This window comes from Phytophthora infestans, genomic scaffold (assembly GCF_000142945.1).
Source record: "Phytophthora infestans T30-4 supercont1.4 genomic scaffold, whole genome shotgun sequence".
Classification (NCBI taxonomy): Eukaryota; Oomycota; class Peronosporomycetes; order Peronosporales; family Peronosporaceae; genus Phytophthora; species Phytophthora infestans.
The window spans coordinates 387,677-405,018 of record NW_003303755.1 but is presented as its reverse complement, the minus strand read 5'-3'; the positions used below and the strand labels follow the sequence as shown (position 1 = coordinate 405,018).

The following is a 17,342-nucleotide window of genomic DNA, read 5'->3' as shown; positions in this document are numbered from 1 at the left end:
GCGGGCCACCAGACGGGTTGACGATCGAAAGTCGAATGACCGCTGAGTTCAAATTACCCAGGCGACAACCCAGTGAGTCGACGCATGACCTATGGGTGCGACGGACGAAGGGTTGGATTCCAACGGTTGTTTTTAATCGCCGAGGAAGATCAACCCATGTCCTGATTACGAACGTACGACAGACGTCAGTCTGGTGCCCACCTCACTTTTATGTGATAAAATGGCAACCACACGGAGTGCTGGCCAACGAGGGATATGTCCGCGTGAACTCGGCGAAGTACCGTGACTGGCAGATATTGGCCTTTGAGTCGGCGATGGATAAAGATTTGCTGCAGAAAGAACAACGACTGTACGACGACTGGCTGTCACACCAGCCGCCAGCTGTGGAAAGACGAAAATACCCAACTCCGACGGCGGTGGAAAGACGATCTCCAGTGGAGAGTGGACCAGAGTTAACATGCGCCGAACGCTGGGGAAGGATCGAAGCCGACACTGAAGCCGGCGACTACGAGACGCGTCGCGGTAACGCAGACGTCATATCGACGTCAGGGGTGACAAGGGGTGACCCGGCTATAAACTCAGCGTTCAAGCTGGAAGATGTCCGAGCGGACCATACGTCGGTGCTACACGATGGCCAAGATGTCTCCTATCAGCTGTCCAAGTTTGAAGACGATGGCGCCATTTCTGACGTCAACACGAACTCAGCAGTCGAAGGAACAGGTGAAGTAAGGGCCACGGAAGACGCGTCGGCGACTGAAGACTCAGCTATAACGGCAGGAGGCCTTGAAGAACGCTCGGAACAAGCCCTATGTGACGTTGAACCCGTTGCTGACAACCGAGCCAAGTACGGAATAATAGGACCAAGTTCTGCAGCCGTGGTGAACTCAGCGATGGGTACACCGGAAGCCTGCATTATCCAGTCGGCGGCGGCAGACTCGACGTCAGAAGATCTAAACACTGAGAGTGCCTCGGACATGGTTACAGCATGTCGTCAGGATGCCAGCTATACTGAAGGCGCGTTTACACGCACGGAAGTCAGCTCTGCCGTCACAACCAACTCAGCGGATGAGCACTCCAACGCGACGAAGGACCATGATAGTCGGGAGGTATTACTACTTGAAGGAGTAAAGCCGAACGACGACCCAGCTACGGCGGACTCAGCGTTGGAGACTATGGAGGCTGAAACCGGTTCGGAAGTGGTTAGACAGCACGACGATGATACCATCTACCTCGGAGACAAGTTTGAGCACGCAGGGGCCAGATCGGCCATCGCAGTGAACTCAGCGAATACGGGCCCTGACGCGGGCGACACCTATGATTTATCAGAGGTATCACTGTTGAGAGGTACTGGAACTGAGATCGGAGTAACGAGCTCGGCGACGATGGTGTTCGACCCCGGCAGAACTGGCTACAGGTTAGAACGCGCTGTGGATGAAGAAACAGCTTCGCAGAACGCAGGTCATTTCAGTGGTACAGATCCTAAGACCGTGACCAAGCTTGCCACCGCTGAGCTCAACTGGAAGGATGATGATTGCAACGAGTCCCTGAAATACCTCGCGCCTCCCTTCAAGAACTCGGCGACAGTAAGAATAAGCCCAGCGCTGCTATATGCCCGAATACCAGCTGACTTTGCAGGATGCGTGCTGTCATTTGATGGCTCAGCGAAGACGGCTAAATACGGCGGGTATGGCAGTTGTTCGTGGATACTGTGGCGCCTTCCGAATTGGGACATTGAGATCGCTGCGAGTGCGTACCTGTCGTCCACCACAGTCAACATCGCCGAGTACACCGGCATGAACAATGGAGTCTTGGCGGCGATTGACCGAGGGATAACTGATTTGATTATCGTGGGTGACTCCCGGCTTGCAATCCAGCAATCCATGGGGGTGATAGCATGCAAGAAGGAAACGTTGCAAGTGGAGCTAGCTCGACACAAGGATCTCACGAAACAACTCAACTCGGTCCGGTATCGACACATAGCGCGACACTATAACGCAGCGGCTGATTCTCTCGCTACAGAAGCACTGGAAGCTAAAGCTGGACGAGTAATTCTCGGGGCGGATAGGAAAGCAGAGCTGAGAATGATTAACCGAGTAGCCGAAGAACTGTACGTCACAGGCAACCCAGCGGAAACACCGATTGTCACGGCAGTCACTCGTAGCCGAGTACGCCGAGTTCACTTTGAGGACGAGCTGGATGTAGACTCGGCTAGAGCAAGAGGAGGAAGTCAGGATCATGAAGCCATGTCTACAAATCCTGGAGAATCCGCGTTTGAAAGTAGTGGAGATGAATTCGAACAAGTCAGCGGGGCGTCGACTCGGCGGACTAACCACACGACCCCGAATGTCGAAACAAGGTCGCAGATGGAGTCAGTCCAGACAGCTCAGAATGCCAACGACATTGATCCAGTGACGGTACAGACTGAGCGGAGACGACGAATCGCGAAGGCACAAGATGAAGAATTCAGGTGGGCCGATCTGAAGGCGTACCTGAGAGGTGAAGTGGAGAACCTTACACACCGGCGAGCTCAGAATGCCGGCAAAGTCGCAGAAGTCTTTGTACTCAGCGAAGACGGCCTGTTGTACCGCCGAGATGAAGCCCGCCGACTAGGCGAACTCGGCGAACCGAACCTCTCATTGAGATTGGTGATACCGTCAACCATGGTCGACGAAATACTTCATAACTGCCACAACTCGATCGAAGGAGGGCATCAAGGCATCGTCAGAACTTATCACCGAGTCAAAGCCGACTACTACTGGATTGGTCTGTACGCCGACGTGGTGAAACATGTTAGAGCCTGCGAAGACTGCAATACTAGTAAGAGCAAGCCACAGTTGAGAGGTTATTCGCCGGGAAATGTGGTGTCAGACCATCCATTCCAAGTCGTGTCAATGGATTTCGTTATTCCCCTTCCTCGAACTCAGCGGGGCAATACTGCACTGCTGCTGTTCCAGGACCACTTCACGGGGTTCGTTATCGCTAAGGCTATGAATGACACCGGAGCACTCGAAGTGGCCAAGGTATTTGAGGAATGCGTCTTCAGGCAGTTCGGGGCTCCGTCTCTGATACGGCACGACCGAGATCCAAGGTTTATGAGTGAAGTTTTCCAAAAGTTCTCCGAGATGATGCAGTCGAGATCAAGAGCTACGCTGAGTTACCGACCACAAGCCAACGGTCAACAAGAGAGGTCAGTCAAGACAATGGTTCAGACTATACGGGTCTACGTGGAAGACCCACTTCAAGCCGACTGGGATGACATCGCCGAGAAGATGGTACACGCTATAAACAACTCAAGAGATTCGACTCGGCGAGAAACCCCTTTCTATCTGGTGCATGGTTGGGACGCCAAGTCTACACTCAAGGCTATGACGAGTTCGATACGACGTGGACAGGGACGCCCAGTCAACTCGGCGGACGCAGTCGAGTGGCGCCGAGAAGCGAACAGACAACGAGAAGTGGCACTTCGATTAGCAGCTGAGTTCCAAGTGCGAGAGAAAGCACGACGAGCTCGAGAGCACAACGAAGCGTTGAGCAAGAAGGAGAAAAGATCCATTCCAAACACAGCAGATGACGAAGATGAAGTTGCAGAACCAGGCGATGAATCCACCAAATCCTTGTTCAAAGAAGGAGATCAAGTCGGGTTGTTTATGGAGCGAGTCAAGTCGGGCCTGACCAAGAAGTTAGCCCACCGATGGCATGGACCATTCAGGGTGAAGAAGAAGGTGGAAGAATTCGCCTATGAATTGGAGTTACCCGACAAGAGTGGATATAGGTTCTACCCAGTGGTCCATGTATCACGTCTGAAGGCAGTCACCGAACTCGGCGGAAGACCAAAGACGAGGCTGATCGCCGACCTCGAAGAGACTCAGCGATTTGACTTTGATGAAGAATTACTGCCTGAAGACAGCTGGGAACCAGACACAAGTACAAACCAGTATGAAGTCGAAGCAATTCTCGACGACGAGCTACCATTATCCACAAGTACGTCACGATCACAACGGAAGTTTAAAGTTAAGTGGGTCGGCTACGATGAGCCTACTTGGGAACCACTGTCGAATTTGTCATGCGGAGGTCTCCTGTTTGACTATCTACGACAGAAGAAGCGCGAAAACCGTCTGCAAATGGTGCAAGTTGCAGATGAGGATTAACAGCTATTGCACCAAAAGTTACACCAACTCGGCGGACGACACAGGCCGAGTTGAGATGGAATGCTACTGTGTCGAAACTACATATACTGAATAATTACGAAATGAAGTCCGGAACGATACCTACGGGACGCCCAGTCAAAGGAAGAAAACTAAAAAGTCGGCGATCCGGATTCCAAGTGAGTTGAACCCGACGGAGACAACTGGGAAGAGCTCAGCGGACTCGACGATTGGGGGCGTGGCGTCGTAGCAGACGTCATCCCTTGGGAACTTGCGGAAGGAGATGCAACATTCGCAGCCGTGGCAAGAAGGATCATCGCCGAGCTAGCCAACGAAGCTGACGCCGAACAAGGTGCCTCAGGACCCGACGCGGCGGAAGTGGGCTGAGGATCCGTTCCACTGGGGAGTGGGGTGCCGAACGGAGACATACTCGGAGACGCGCCTCGGAGATTGGGAGAACCCAACCCATCGTCCGCCGAGTCGTCATCAGACGCACTCTCGCCATCTGAGCCGAGCTCACCGATCGAAGACCCAGTGAAGATATGGATGCCTTGACGATTCAGCCGAGTTGGAGCACCCGGGGCATAGGCAGAAGGCGCTTGTTCAGCAAGATCGAAATCTTCTTCAATGAAGTCGTCGAAGACCCTTGACTAGCTGAGGGAACCACACCAGGACCAATAACGGAACTCGCCACTGGAGCATCTCGGCGAGGATGGACAATCAACTCCAATCGCCGAGTTTCACCAGCGGGAATGTTGAGAACCTCAGGAAAGCGAGACTCCAAGACACGACACAGCCGGGCGTTGAGGAGAAGGTCGGACGGATCAAGCCCAGGAACTTGCAAGCCACCGCCAGCAGCAGCAGCAGCCATGTGAGGATCGTGCATCGGAATAATACCATTCCGACGGATGAGCCGCTTCTGTCGCAAGATCACCGCTCGCTGCTCAGCGATCACCGACTGAGCGTGCCGCAAGGGTTGAGTATCGGTGGAACTGTACAACCGCACCGACTCCTGCAGCTGTTCGAAGTGTTTGGAAGCGATGCCCTGAAGAGTGACGAACGCCGCATCCCTCTCAGAAATGGATCGAAGAAGGACGTCGATCTCGGCGTCCCGATCCAAGACTTGCTGATGGTGGAGCTGGGCCTGACTCAACGCAGCGTCGACCTTGCTCTGCTCAGCTGCGATGGCCCGAGCAAGTTTCGCCTCACTCAGAGCTACAGCCTTCCGCAGCGACGCGAGGAGATTAGCCGATTGCTTGGCAGCAGCCTCCAATCGAGACACTTGCTGTTGAGCCGACGAGAGCTGAGTTGACAAGTCGACATTGCTGAGAGCAAGCGAGTCCAGTCGCCGAGTCAATGCGCGGTTCTCCTCCTGAACAGCTTGGTTGTCAGCTTGGAGATCGCCGATGATCTTGGGGTAATCAAGAGCGGCGTAATTGCCTTTTAGGATATCCAACAGTTCCCCCGCGGAAGCAGCATGCAAAATCGCTCGCCGCTGTACAGGATCGGAGGGTTCCACGGAACGAGTGAATCCGTAAGCCATGAGCCTCGCCAAGAAGGTCAATTCTTCTCGGCGATCATGCCCTTGCTCGTTAATTCTGGCCATGAGGGAGTCAAGACTCACTGGAGCAGCCGAGCTTGGCTGATTGGTGGCGCCCGAAGTGGTGTCGCCTGGCAAGCTCGGTGGACCAGGAAGGCGCACGCGAGAAGACCCCGCCGACTCCGCGTCAGACTCATGGGAAGTTGTCAGGTCGACCAGCCTAGCTTCATGCCGGTCGCTGACCCCACGAGTACCGACGGGTCGAGGAATCGACTCAGCTGGCACGCCTTCACCTCGACGAGGAGTTGGAGAAGAAGGATGGTTCCACGGGTTGTGCTAGAACAACATGCGAAGAGTAAGGAGCTGCCAAGTGAGTGACAGCGGAAGCAACGAACGTACCAAAGAAGGTGGTGGGGAGCCGCGAGACGTCATCAGCCGAGTACGGACCAACGGTGGCAGAACAAAATGAAGGATTAAGACACTCACCAGCTCGGCTCGTATCATAACCGGGGCAGTTGTGGTGTAGGGATTTCCAGATTCGACCATACGCCGACCTACTTTAGGTCAAGAATCGGCTCGGTCTGATAACCCAGAACTTAGGAGCCAAGGATCACGGTAAGTACTCGGCGATCTGTCCGGATATGCTATCCGGATAGCCGCTGAGCTCAACGGCCGCCTGAAGAGTCGGTAGAGATCCGAAACGACTACATTTCACTAGATATTTGTATGAGAAGCATAGGATTAAATAGGAGGAGCCGAAAAGGCTCCCAGAAGATAACAGAGCAGAATTTTCCTAGTCCAAGACACGTGTACACTTTTCCGGTAAGTCCCTGCATAGGGCTGGATTATGCCTGCCGTCAATACTCGAGAGGCATAGCTTGTAGGGTATTGACTGGTAGCGCCAAGAGATTAAGTCGGTCCGGGTAGGACAAAGTCTCGCTACGCGCGAAAGAAAGTCCCGCATACTCAGCGGGCCGGTACGTCGGATAGCCCGGGTGCCGTAACACTTCTAGCTGAGCTGCCTCTGCGCTCGGTGACCTGTAAAAGCGCTCGCGCGCCGTCGTCCATCCTTTGGTGGAGGGCACAGGGTTGTGAACGAGCTCAGCCGAACCAAACTCGGCGGAGCCTCGGAAGTGATCTGACTTGGTTAGTCGGAACCGAGTGGAAGCGAGCCACTCGTCTGTCCCGGAAGGGCCGGACCGCGAGGGAACCACCCTCTGCGCAGGCCATACAACCGCCGACCTAACTCGGCGATTCGTTGTGGTTTGTGTAAGGAATCCACATCTGACGATATTTGTGTGTTCTACTACACCACAGTCGGATATGTTTCGAGCGCTTCCCGTCATATCACTTACTGTGAATCGAACGTACCGGTCCACATCAATGTTGTAGCGGTCTTGCATTCGTGCTTTAATAAGATCAGCAACAGTACCAGCAGCGTGGCCGTGCGTGTTTGGCATCGCCAAGAGCGAAAGTTTGACCAAGCGCCACTCTGAATCCACGAATACGACAGTCACACCAATTATATTCATGTTCGATGCATTGGTCCACAGATCGTGCAACATCGTGATAAATGGCTGCTCTTTTGCTTTTGAAAACTCTCGGCTCAGTGCATCAGACACCAATTTGATAAGCAAGTGCCATTCTGCTTTAGCAAATTCGTAAAAAGTATCTTGAGCAGGGGTCAATAGCGCAGGTTGGTGCGCCAAACGCCGGAAAAGTTCCAATAGCTCAGGGTTTTGGAGTACCGTGTGAGGCAACCCAGAAGAAAGTAGCCATCTAGTCGACAAAATCTTCATTTGGTCAGCATTAATGGCAATTGCCTCGTGAATTGTGCGCTGCTTCTTTTGGTTTGGCTGTTTTCCCTGTTCACCCGACGCTCCACTATCATATGTCTGAATACGTTTAGCCACATCACTGGTCTTTCTCCGCTTAGTCTCCAATGTGAATAAGTGCTCCTTGTGAGCCCCCACATGTGTTTTCCAGCGTTGGAAGATGTAGTTGGTCGCATTAGAAAGTTCCTCCACGTTGATGCAGTTGGGTCGGAGCTTTTGTGTTCATCACAGCAGACTATACAAATGTGCGTGTACGGTCTTGTGGGCTCTTTTGATCCTGGTATGGGCTGGGATAGCTTGTGGATGAATCTCCATACCGGATTGAACATGTTCTGGCAACAATGCTTGACTACCCGAGGTATACCATGCTCGTCCACACCCTCTTCATCCATCTGCGCCGTTGCTGAGGCAGTCTGCGTCGTTCCTGTGGGGTTTTCTGCCATCGTTTGCGGCGTCTTTGTTGTAAGCTGTCGGGGGTTGCAAATCTAAATGCAAAACCAGAAACTGACTGGATACGTGAGTATAGTATCGTTAAAGATCAATATATTTGTGGAGAAGGATCAGTGATCTTGATCCCAATGATCGAGCGGTATCACGTGATACTGATACGAGTAACATGCGGATACGGTATCCATGGTATCAGGTATATCACCATTTGCTATAAACCCCTGCTTACGGCACACTGCTCATGCAACAACTCGTAGTTTTAACGAAGAGCTGCTTGTATGGCTGTAGAGAGCTAGTACAAGATACATTTCTATATACCTTCACAGGACCATCTACCAAAACTGAGGCCAAGCAGGGTCATCAACGGTTGGTCCTCTTTTTGTCCTTAATTGTTTTTTTGTAGCTAGCAACTACGTAGGCCTCTCGACGCTACAGGTCGGAGCCAACAGCAGGAATAGTACGCCAAGATGGCTGAGAGCACAACAAGGTAGCGCTAACCGCTCCGCAACTTCATCGTACGCCGTCGTTGCCCTTGGGTGTAGTGACCTCGGAGAACGCGGGTCCGTTTGCGCTTAAGACGGCATATTGCTTGGTGGGGTTGGTTTGGTTCGCTGGGAAATGAAGTCCCAACTCGTGAGCCTTGTCACTCTTGCGTTCGATGTGACTGTCAAAATATAAAGAGAGGTTAAGGAGGCGTACGAAATCATTCGTCACTTGCACGACTAAGCTGTTGCAGTTTAAAGCAAGGGGGATAAGGAGACTTACCGGCATGGGGCACTTAGTGTGAGGATAACTTACGCGGTTTGATAGGGATCCCCACCACTTGATTTAGGAACTCGGCATGTTTAAGGTTGCGGTTAAAGGAGCGTTCATCGGTATCGAGCTTCCACGGGATGAGTGCATCAACTGATTTTGAATCCAATTGATAGCGCTCACGAGTCATTGGCTCCGGGTCTATTCTTGAATGGCAGCTGTTGGGCTGACCTCCGACAAAGCGCCAAGTTCGGGTGCTTTTCCCGACTGATCAGCGGTCGAAAGGGTTCCTTGGGTATTGTAGGCGACATTGAACATTGGGCCAGAAATTGTAACCCATACTATACAGACTGTAAAAAGTCTAATAATTGTCTGTTTGATATAAATAAAAGTGCTATATATAACTTAGTGTCTTGAGAGGGCGGTAGAACTCATCAATTAGCCAGAAGCATCCTTTAAGGTCAGCGAAAATGTCCGGCAAGCACGAGTTCTGCCCAGGAGAGAAGCGGATGATTGTGAACAGCTACGAGTATTTCAAAAGCCAGAAGGAACAAGGTCTCTTCAAAGGCATCAGGACACGCCAACTGGTCTCTGATTGCCTTGGTTGTGCTCCCAATACCGTTGACGCCGTGGTTAATGAGAAAAAGAATAACCCAGACACTGATTTTGAGGTATATCAATTATAACTGATATTGTAACATTTCCTTTTTAAACTAATATTTGTACAAAGCCCAGTGAAAACGACAGAGGTCGAAAGCGAGATTATGACGTGACGGATACCTTTATAATTTGTTTCACCATCCTGCTGGCAGAATTGAATGCTAAATCGACAAGGGCAATCTGCGACCGGGCGATGTGTCATCTTCCTTTTTGACATATGATTTTGATTCCAGACCAATCATATCTGTGTATTTGGCGCGCCTTTCCCCTGAAAATGACAGTGTTCTGAGAAGGCATTTTTAAACGACTGTAGCTCCAAAACGGCTGGAAATTGGCTAAAAATTACCACAAAATCGAAATCTAAACGCATGATTGCACCCTATATCTAAATGTCGATATAGGTTTTCCTAAATATAGACCTCTTATGCCTCTCTAGATTCTGGCCCAATGTTCAATGTCGCCTACAATAGTGGTGTCAGTGACTTCGAAGTCTTCCGCGACGGGAAAGCTTCCCCTCGGTAGTGACTGGCTTCTGCCTTGGTCCGAGGCTCGACTCAAAAGGCTGCCTCCTCGGCCACGACCGGTTTCCGAAGCCGCACCTTGTACCATGGTATGTACGTGCCCAGTCATCCAGGCGAGGTGGTCGCTGGTCTTGCCGGTGCAGTCTGAATAGCGCCGTTGAGTGTGGTGTCGAGCCGCGTGTTCCGGAAGGCGTAGACATCTCGTTTAGTTGGACCTTTTCCTCTTCGATGGCGCGTGTCTCGTGAAGTTTGTGCCTTTTTTTGTTCAACGGGCGAGTACCTGCTTCTCCACCAACTTGTCTCACACCCTCCCTGTCCGGAGGTCGTGTAGTCGTGGGTTGCTATCGATTGCAGTCACTTAGCCGGGGAGCCGTAAAGAAACAGTAGAATGGGACGCTCCCCTTGAAGTTAAACGTAGAGTTTTCCTGGGCTGTTTAGTCGTCTATCGCTCGAGCTGTGAGAGGCAGGGGGGGGGAGGGCTCACGAGTGAGGTCCTAAGCGCCGCGAAGCACTTCCTCTCAACTACCTAATATACGAGGCTTGTAAACAAACCGATAACCAAGGGGTCTTACGTACACGATCTTCGATGTTACGCACTTCTCTCCTAAACTTCTTCTGAGGACAAGCCATCTGTCCTTTGTCCTTGCACTGCAATCGAGAACCACTCTTCGCCTTGCGTTCCGCGCACCTAGACACCTAGCGTCATCATCGGGACCCCACGAATAGTCTCGTAGCATTCCGAGGAGGTCGGCGTACTTACGCATGGGAAACTTGTTGAGGAGCTTCAAGGTTGACATTAGCCGACGAAGGGGCTACCGGACCCAGCGGCCGTCCGCTTGGAACACCACTTGAATTATCGGGCACGGGACACATGCATTGCTTAACGACAACGGTGAACATGTATTAATACAATATGTATTCGGAAATATTTCTATAGCTAGATGGATTTTCAAGGAAGGGAATGTTTATATCTAATGTTGCACACAATGCTTTGGCAGACATGGTTGCCGTAGCGTTAATCTAATTCTAATTATGCAGTGTCTTGACTGGTATACTTATTAATTAAGGCCGAAACGTGCTAATGCTCTAAATTTATTTCGGAGGTAGCAGCTGCCCACCCCCTTAGAGAATCTCCGACGGTCTTGCAAAATACGCAAGGAAGGGGTCCGACTGGTGTTTCAGTTTCCGTAAAATAATCACCCGGGTATAATATCATAAATTAATGAGGAGTGATATCTGAATACAGTGAGTCAATACCGTGATGGCTATGGACATCTATACCTGTGTTGGATTAATAAAGGATACTTGAAGTACAATTGTTACCTGTATCGTCGCCCTCACGCTTCTAATCTGGGTTTGAATATTCCTTGCTTCAATTTCAGAAACTACAGCTCTCTACTGTAGTACTTCAAAGTAAAACTACAACGCTGAGTCAGCCAGGCAGATGCTGCGGCTGCGAAGCAGGCGCGGGAGATGTTCTACTAGAGAAAAGTGATCCCGACTTTCACATCATTAATATGTTTTATCTACCTAATGGGAAGTGAGAGAATAGTTAACATTGTAAACGAAAAAGCGCACGTGAAGGCGATTTCCCCTCGAACCTGACAATGTCACTTCCTTTTTCTAAATTTGAGGCTCCAAGCCTTTTTTTGAAGAGGGCCAATGACCCTCTTCGCATAAGCCATTGATGACGATTACATGTAATAATATCATGGTGAGAAATACATGTATGTATCAGATCGATTTTTTGCGTTAAGAAATCTCAGACAAAGTTGAGCTTCGCCCGAAGAAGCTCTGAAATTTATCATCGCATAATTTTGCCCTCGAACTGCTAAAATAGCAGTAAAAGTTTGAAGAAATATTCACTTCAGTGACCGATTTAGAGGGAGCCATTTTGGTCCCTAATGCTTGAAACTTGTTAGATGAAATATTTTTGATAGATCCCCCTCCCTTCCACCCCCCCTCTCTTGCCTGCCAGCAGCACGTTGTACTGCGCCCGGCGATGGACGCATAGTGTGTAGGTTAGAAACGCTGTAGGAGGTTGCTCGCGTGCTGGTGGCCGAGACAGCGCTCTTTGCGAGGAAGAAGGAGGGCAACAAGAAGAAGGACGAGAGCGAGGAATTGCCAGGCTAAAACTTAGGAGGGAACGATCAAGATGCTCGCAAGCTGTTTAAATAAGAAGTGAGGTAAGCGCTGCACGGCAACAGCGCATGCATCCATCTTGGGACCCTTGTTTGATATTGGGAAGCTACAAGCTGTTGCTGTGTTTGTTGTGCTTGTTTGTTGATAGCTGCTGCTGCTGTAGCAGCGATGTTGCCGGCGGTTGCAACTGCCGCTGCTAGAATCCAGTGCGCAGCACGGAGACAAAAGGGCTGCGACCTCTCATCACTAGCATTTTCCCGAGTGTCGTGCCGGAACACTACGCACACAGGCTCCCAACTGGCTCCTGGATCGCACGCCTCCGTGCGACGGACCGGTGACCTGCGTCTTGGCCGTCGCCAATCGTAGCCATGACACTGCAGTGTCACGACCACAAGCTCCGCGAGTGCTCGCTACGCGTTTGTCAAATCTCGGATGCCTGCTGGCATCTCATAGTAGGAACATCACGCTAAGATACTAGGCTCCTATCGTGCGCGCGGGGACGTTTGTGTCAATGTCGAGTTAGATGAGTTCGCTTCATTAATTCATGAGCTAGGCGAGCCAAGTGAGCCTATTCGAAGCTTGCTCCGCGTGTGGTCATCATAGGGCCGGTGCTAAAACTCTTAACGAGTTAGTCTCTCGCTGGCACTAGATTCCTCTATTCTCACTATTGTTGACGGGAGCTGCGCCTCTACCTTTAGTCCAGCTACAGTAGCGCTAGCGCTGTCGAGAAGCGCTAGCAGTGTGGTCGGCGCACATGTAGGAGGGCGCGCACCCTGTAAGCTCTAATACACAAAATGTTTGTCAATAGAGCTAGAAGCTCCAAAAAATGTAGTGTGAAGACATCTTGAAAACTGACCTTTCGAGCTTTTTCCAGGTTCGAAGTTCCAGAGCGTTTGTGAAGAGGGCCAAAAGATACCAGATTTCCACTCAGCTTTCTGTTTTGTTCAAGTTGGCGGCGTTCCGGAGGTTTTGCCCAAGCAGCCAGATGTTTGGTAAACGGGCTCAGTAACGCTACGTACTTTTGCTAGGGAGAAACTAACGAGGGCCCTCATCCGGAGGGCCCTCGCACAAAACGTACACGGTTGGGATAGGCAGATGAGATAGTCAGTAAGTACCTGTACAGTACCGGTATTAAAAACCGTTTCCGTTTCAAAAACCGTTCCCGTTACAAATCGTGTTCCCGTTACAAATCGCGTTCCCGTTATATCTACCCCTCTCAGATCTCCCTCCAAAGCCTAAAATGGAGGACCTACGAACAGGGCCATTGATTCCGCATGGCTATCTGCCTGTGGGCCTTGTCCTTCGTGATACGGTAGTTCCGTCGCTCCAAGCGAAAGCCAAAGCGCGTCCGTACAATTGTGTCCTCAATCGCGTGAGTGGTAAAGGCGACAGCTTCCGACAGCAATCGCGCGTGAGCTCTCGCACCATGTCAGCGCCTCTACAAGAGTTGACCAAGGGTCTAAAGGTGGTTGTCGCCATGCTGCACCCTGGGTGGGAGCCTGGTATTTCTCTTTCATGCGGTCGATGCCTGGGGGCTCAGAACAGGAGCCCCACCAAGACTACCAAGAGAGTGATTTGGTGAGAGCCCGTAACCTTTGCCCGGATAGTATTCCAGCCAGCATGATTTTTGCTTTGGAGCCCGGCACGAAGCTCCGCGTCTATGCTGGTTGCTTTACTGCGAGAGACAACTCCAAGGCGCGCGTCGTAACCTTCCAAGGCCCGTCGGTATCTGCCTTGCTGACAGCATGCAGTGCAATGCGCATGGGGCATCCTGAGCGTTTTGAACCTCGCATGGTGGGCGTTCGGGTCTCTTCGGTCAAGAGCTGAGTGTTCTACACGGCTCCGGAGCGATCGCACTCATAGTTCCGTGCCCACACCTTCCTGTCAGCGTCGTCTGTGTACCGAACTCGGCGACGTGAAATATTGAGCCCGTGATCTTTAGCCCACTGATGCAACGCTTCTTCAGCTAGGTCATGCGAGGCGTACACAGATTGGGGTGGAGGTAAGATGACAACACATTGAGGGCCGGTATTACTCATTGGTGAACTCTTTGTGTTTGACAACCTTTTTGGTTCGTCTGCAGTTCGTCTACATTCATTTAAACCGGTATTATACTGGTACTTACTGACTATCTCAATGTACGTTTTGTGCGAGGGCCCGGCCCTCGTTAGTTTCTCCCCTTTTGCTATTATATAATACCGCTTTTGCAATGCAAAAGCAGATTGCCAATATCGACACCTTAAAAGATGGAATTATTACTTTGCACTTAAGTACCGGTATCTCGAGCTCGGCCTGGAAACAACCTCTTAAGCTGTTGTTAGAAGAAGAACAATTATGTAACCTCTAAAAGGCTCAGAGGTCAACTCTGAGTACGAACCGACGTGGTCACTTGGGCTAGTACTAAAACAAATCTTACTGGTACTGCACAACCAGTAAGATTTTTTTGCCTCGTCATGGCGACGACACTCTCCATCGAAGCTTACAAGCGCAAGCAAAACGTGCTTGCGGTGAAGGCACAAAAGCGCCGGGTTCGCAACTCGACGCCGAAAGAATCCTACACCTCAGATCAACGACGATATCTGGAAGCCTGCGTCGAGAAGCTCGCGGATCTAGACCCTCGGCTGTTGGCTGCCTTACGGGAGGCTAGATTCGTGCTCAAACTTGATCGGTTTGGAAAGGAAGAGGTGCGCAGTCAAAATGTGCATAGGCCCAGATTGGTATTGAGGTTTTGTGTTTGTGTCGAGACAGCTCGCTTTCAATATGGCGTTCCTTCAGAAGACGAAGACTTGCTCCCACATCAGCCTCTCACTTGGATCTGTGACGATTAACAGAGGTGCGTTGTGCGTACTAAGCGTCCATGTTTCTTGTCATATCGTAGTACTATATACTTGTGCAAATCCGTAGACTTGCGAACCAAATTTGATCGTCTGGGACTCAAAAGAGCATATGCGTACGAAAATGAAGGAGCAGCAGTCGTTGTGAGGTGAGCAGTCGTCTGCCTGTCTACACTAACATGTAATACTACATCGATTCTTACTGGAGTACTCTGTGTGTTAGATCGGCCTGCGCAGCGGCCTACAAGACGCCAAATTTGGTACGATTCCACCTTATCGGAGTGAGTATATCTCCCGAGGTTTCGCCACTTCTATCCAAAGTACGTCCACAAGAAGAATTCTAGGTGCATACTTAATGGACTAACACGTGTATTGTATTTCGATAGGCGCTCTTCCACTGTCACCGACTTGAAGATGTCAGCCTTAACGGCTCGAACTTGGGTGACGAAGGGCTGGAGGGTACAATCTGAACAACTGTTGACTACTTAGGCGTCTCCTTTATAAGCTTATCGTGCCCTTTGCCAATGATTCAGCCATAGCGATAGCGCTGGGAAAGTGTCCCGAGCTGCACTTGGTTTCCCTGGCGGGTTGTGGCCTAACGGACAAGTCCAAAGACCCAATCGCCAAAATCATCGCCGTAAGAACGTCACTTTCATCATTAAATTTTCACCTTATTGATACTTACCGCAGCAATAAACGATGATATGACCAGCTGCATGGAGTGATAAAAGACGAATCGACATGGAGCTCTAGCTTGCGTGGTGAAGCTCCGCCGGTCGCATCGTCACCCGATCTGATGATCAACTTATCGCGCAACAGCCTTGGTGATGAGACTGCAGAAGCGATCTGCGACGCACTTCACAACGACAAGTGGCTGCTCGGTACGTCTGCATGCAAGGACCTTTATTCAACACGGTACTCACTGTCGGTGTGTCTAGGCCTGAACCTTGGGAGCAACCTCCTTTCACGCCTAGGAACGGAGTTGTTTCTCGATACACTGACTAAGCGCAACCAGACCTTAGCTGTTCTTGCTCTTGCTAACATGAAAACCCCAGGTACGATACCTGTTTAATAAAAGTCAAGGTATAACAACATGGCTCAAGATACTAACGTAGATTTATGATTCTCAAAGTTGGAAGAAGTACACTCTCCACTCTAGGCTCAATATTGCACGACCGCAATCGTTATCTTCAGCAGGTGGCCACAGAATCGCGCGAAAAACGAATGGCACTCGGCGGTTTGCTCCTTGAGTGGGGCGTTGACAAAGACACAGTGGTCGAAGTCTGCTATCTGGAGACACTTGGAAAAGTTGCGAAGGGAAAAGGCAACACGCCCGAAACGGTCTTAAAAAAGTCTACTTTGGCTTCTCCAAAAGCTCGAGCTGATCGCGTTCAGCCCCAATCGTCTGTTAGCAACGGCAGCCGTGCATCTCTCAGCGCTAACAACAATAGCAACGATAGATCGGCGGAAGACGATGAAGGTGGCGACAGCAGCGATGAAGTAGCTGCTTCGACAGCAGACAGTCACGTGAAAACGGTGCGTGTTCACTTGAGGTGATACAGCAACAGACTCACATGTGAATACTACACAACAGATTGAGTATCTCATCGAGCAGCTGAGTTCTCTTGAGGCGGAGAAAAGAAAAATGCAAGAATATGTGAAAAGGATCGAGGTAACCGCCCAGTCTTTGGGTGCTGGTATAGTTAGTGAAGCTGACTGTTGTTGATGCTGAACAGGCTGAAAACCGGCAGCTTCGAGCAGAACTTGAAGCTCAGCCACGAACAGGAGCAGAATCGGGCATCTCTCCTATCGAAGCACAAATTATTGCGCAGCTAGAAACCTCGATTAGTTCGCTTGCCGACCAAGTTGAATTCATGGAGCTCGAGAAGAACCACAAGTCGTCAGCTTCGTAACTTTTACGACGTATAACAAAGATACTCAGAGTTCATACTCTGGGTCTGAAACTAAATTTGACAGCTTAAAACGATTCGTATGTTCTCCCAAGGACGCTGTTACGAAATTGTTGTGATAATATCATCGTCTGCGGAACTGTTTTTTGGGCGGGGCTAACAAAATTGGAGCGATGGCTCACCGCCAAAACGCGCAATTGAATACTCGCTGCCTAGAGATGTGTATGTCAAAGGCCTCGTCCGTAGCGTTCAAGCGCATCTTGCTGGGATGTGTTGCTCTTCAACGGTTGACCGTGTGGGCTTGTGTGGCGATTTCAACTTTTTGTTCCCCTGTCAAGACTTCTCTTACGTCTGTATTTGACAACTACATTCCAGGATTGCTTATTGCGTGTGTTATCATTCTTCCTGTGTTGCTCGGACTTCTCTATCGGCTACGACGAAAGTGGATCATGAGGTGGTTTATTCTGGTGCTATGTAGTGCAACAGAGGCCGCAATATGGATCGGATTTGATGTTCTTTCTCGGCACAAACGTCAGGTTCTTCCAATTCCAGTTT

At 50.6% G+C, this 17,342-nt stretch overlaps 2 protein-coding genes across 2 annotated transcripts; one reads left to right on the top strand and one right to left on the bottom strand.

The window, feature by feature from the left end:
- Positions 1 to 9,802: 9,802 nt before the first annotated feature.
- Positions 9,803 to 10,801, bottom strand: PITG_03080 (uncharacterized protein; the record flags this gene model as incomplete). Its single annotated transcript, XM_002906134.1, has 3 exons — positions 9,803 to 9,841; positions 10,478 to 10,589; positions 10,662 to 10,801. The coding sequence occupies 3 exons, from the start codon at positions 10,799 to 10,801 to the stop codon at positions 9,803 to 9,805; spliced, it is 291 nt and encodes a 96-aa protein (XP_002906180.1).
- A 4,002-nt stretch (positions 10,802 to 14,803) lies between these two features.
- Positions 14,804 to 16,790, top strand: PITG_03079 (uncharacterized protein; the record flags this gene model as incomplete). The annotated part of the gene is made up of 9 exons (XM_002906133.1): positions 14,804 to 14,876; positions 15,115 to 15,137; positions 15,264 to 15,336; positions 15,411 to 15,514; positions 15,590 to 15,758; positions 15,816 to 15,932; positions 16,037 to 16,413; positions 16,472 to 16,549; positions 16,614 to 16,790. The coding sequence occupies 9 exons, from the start codon at positions 14,804 to 14,806 to the stop codon at positions 16,788 to 16,790; spliced, it is 1,191 nt and encodes a 396-aa protein (XP_002906179.1).
- Positions 16,791 to 17,342: the final 552 nt, after the last annotated feature.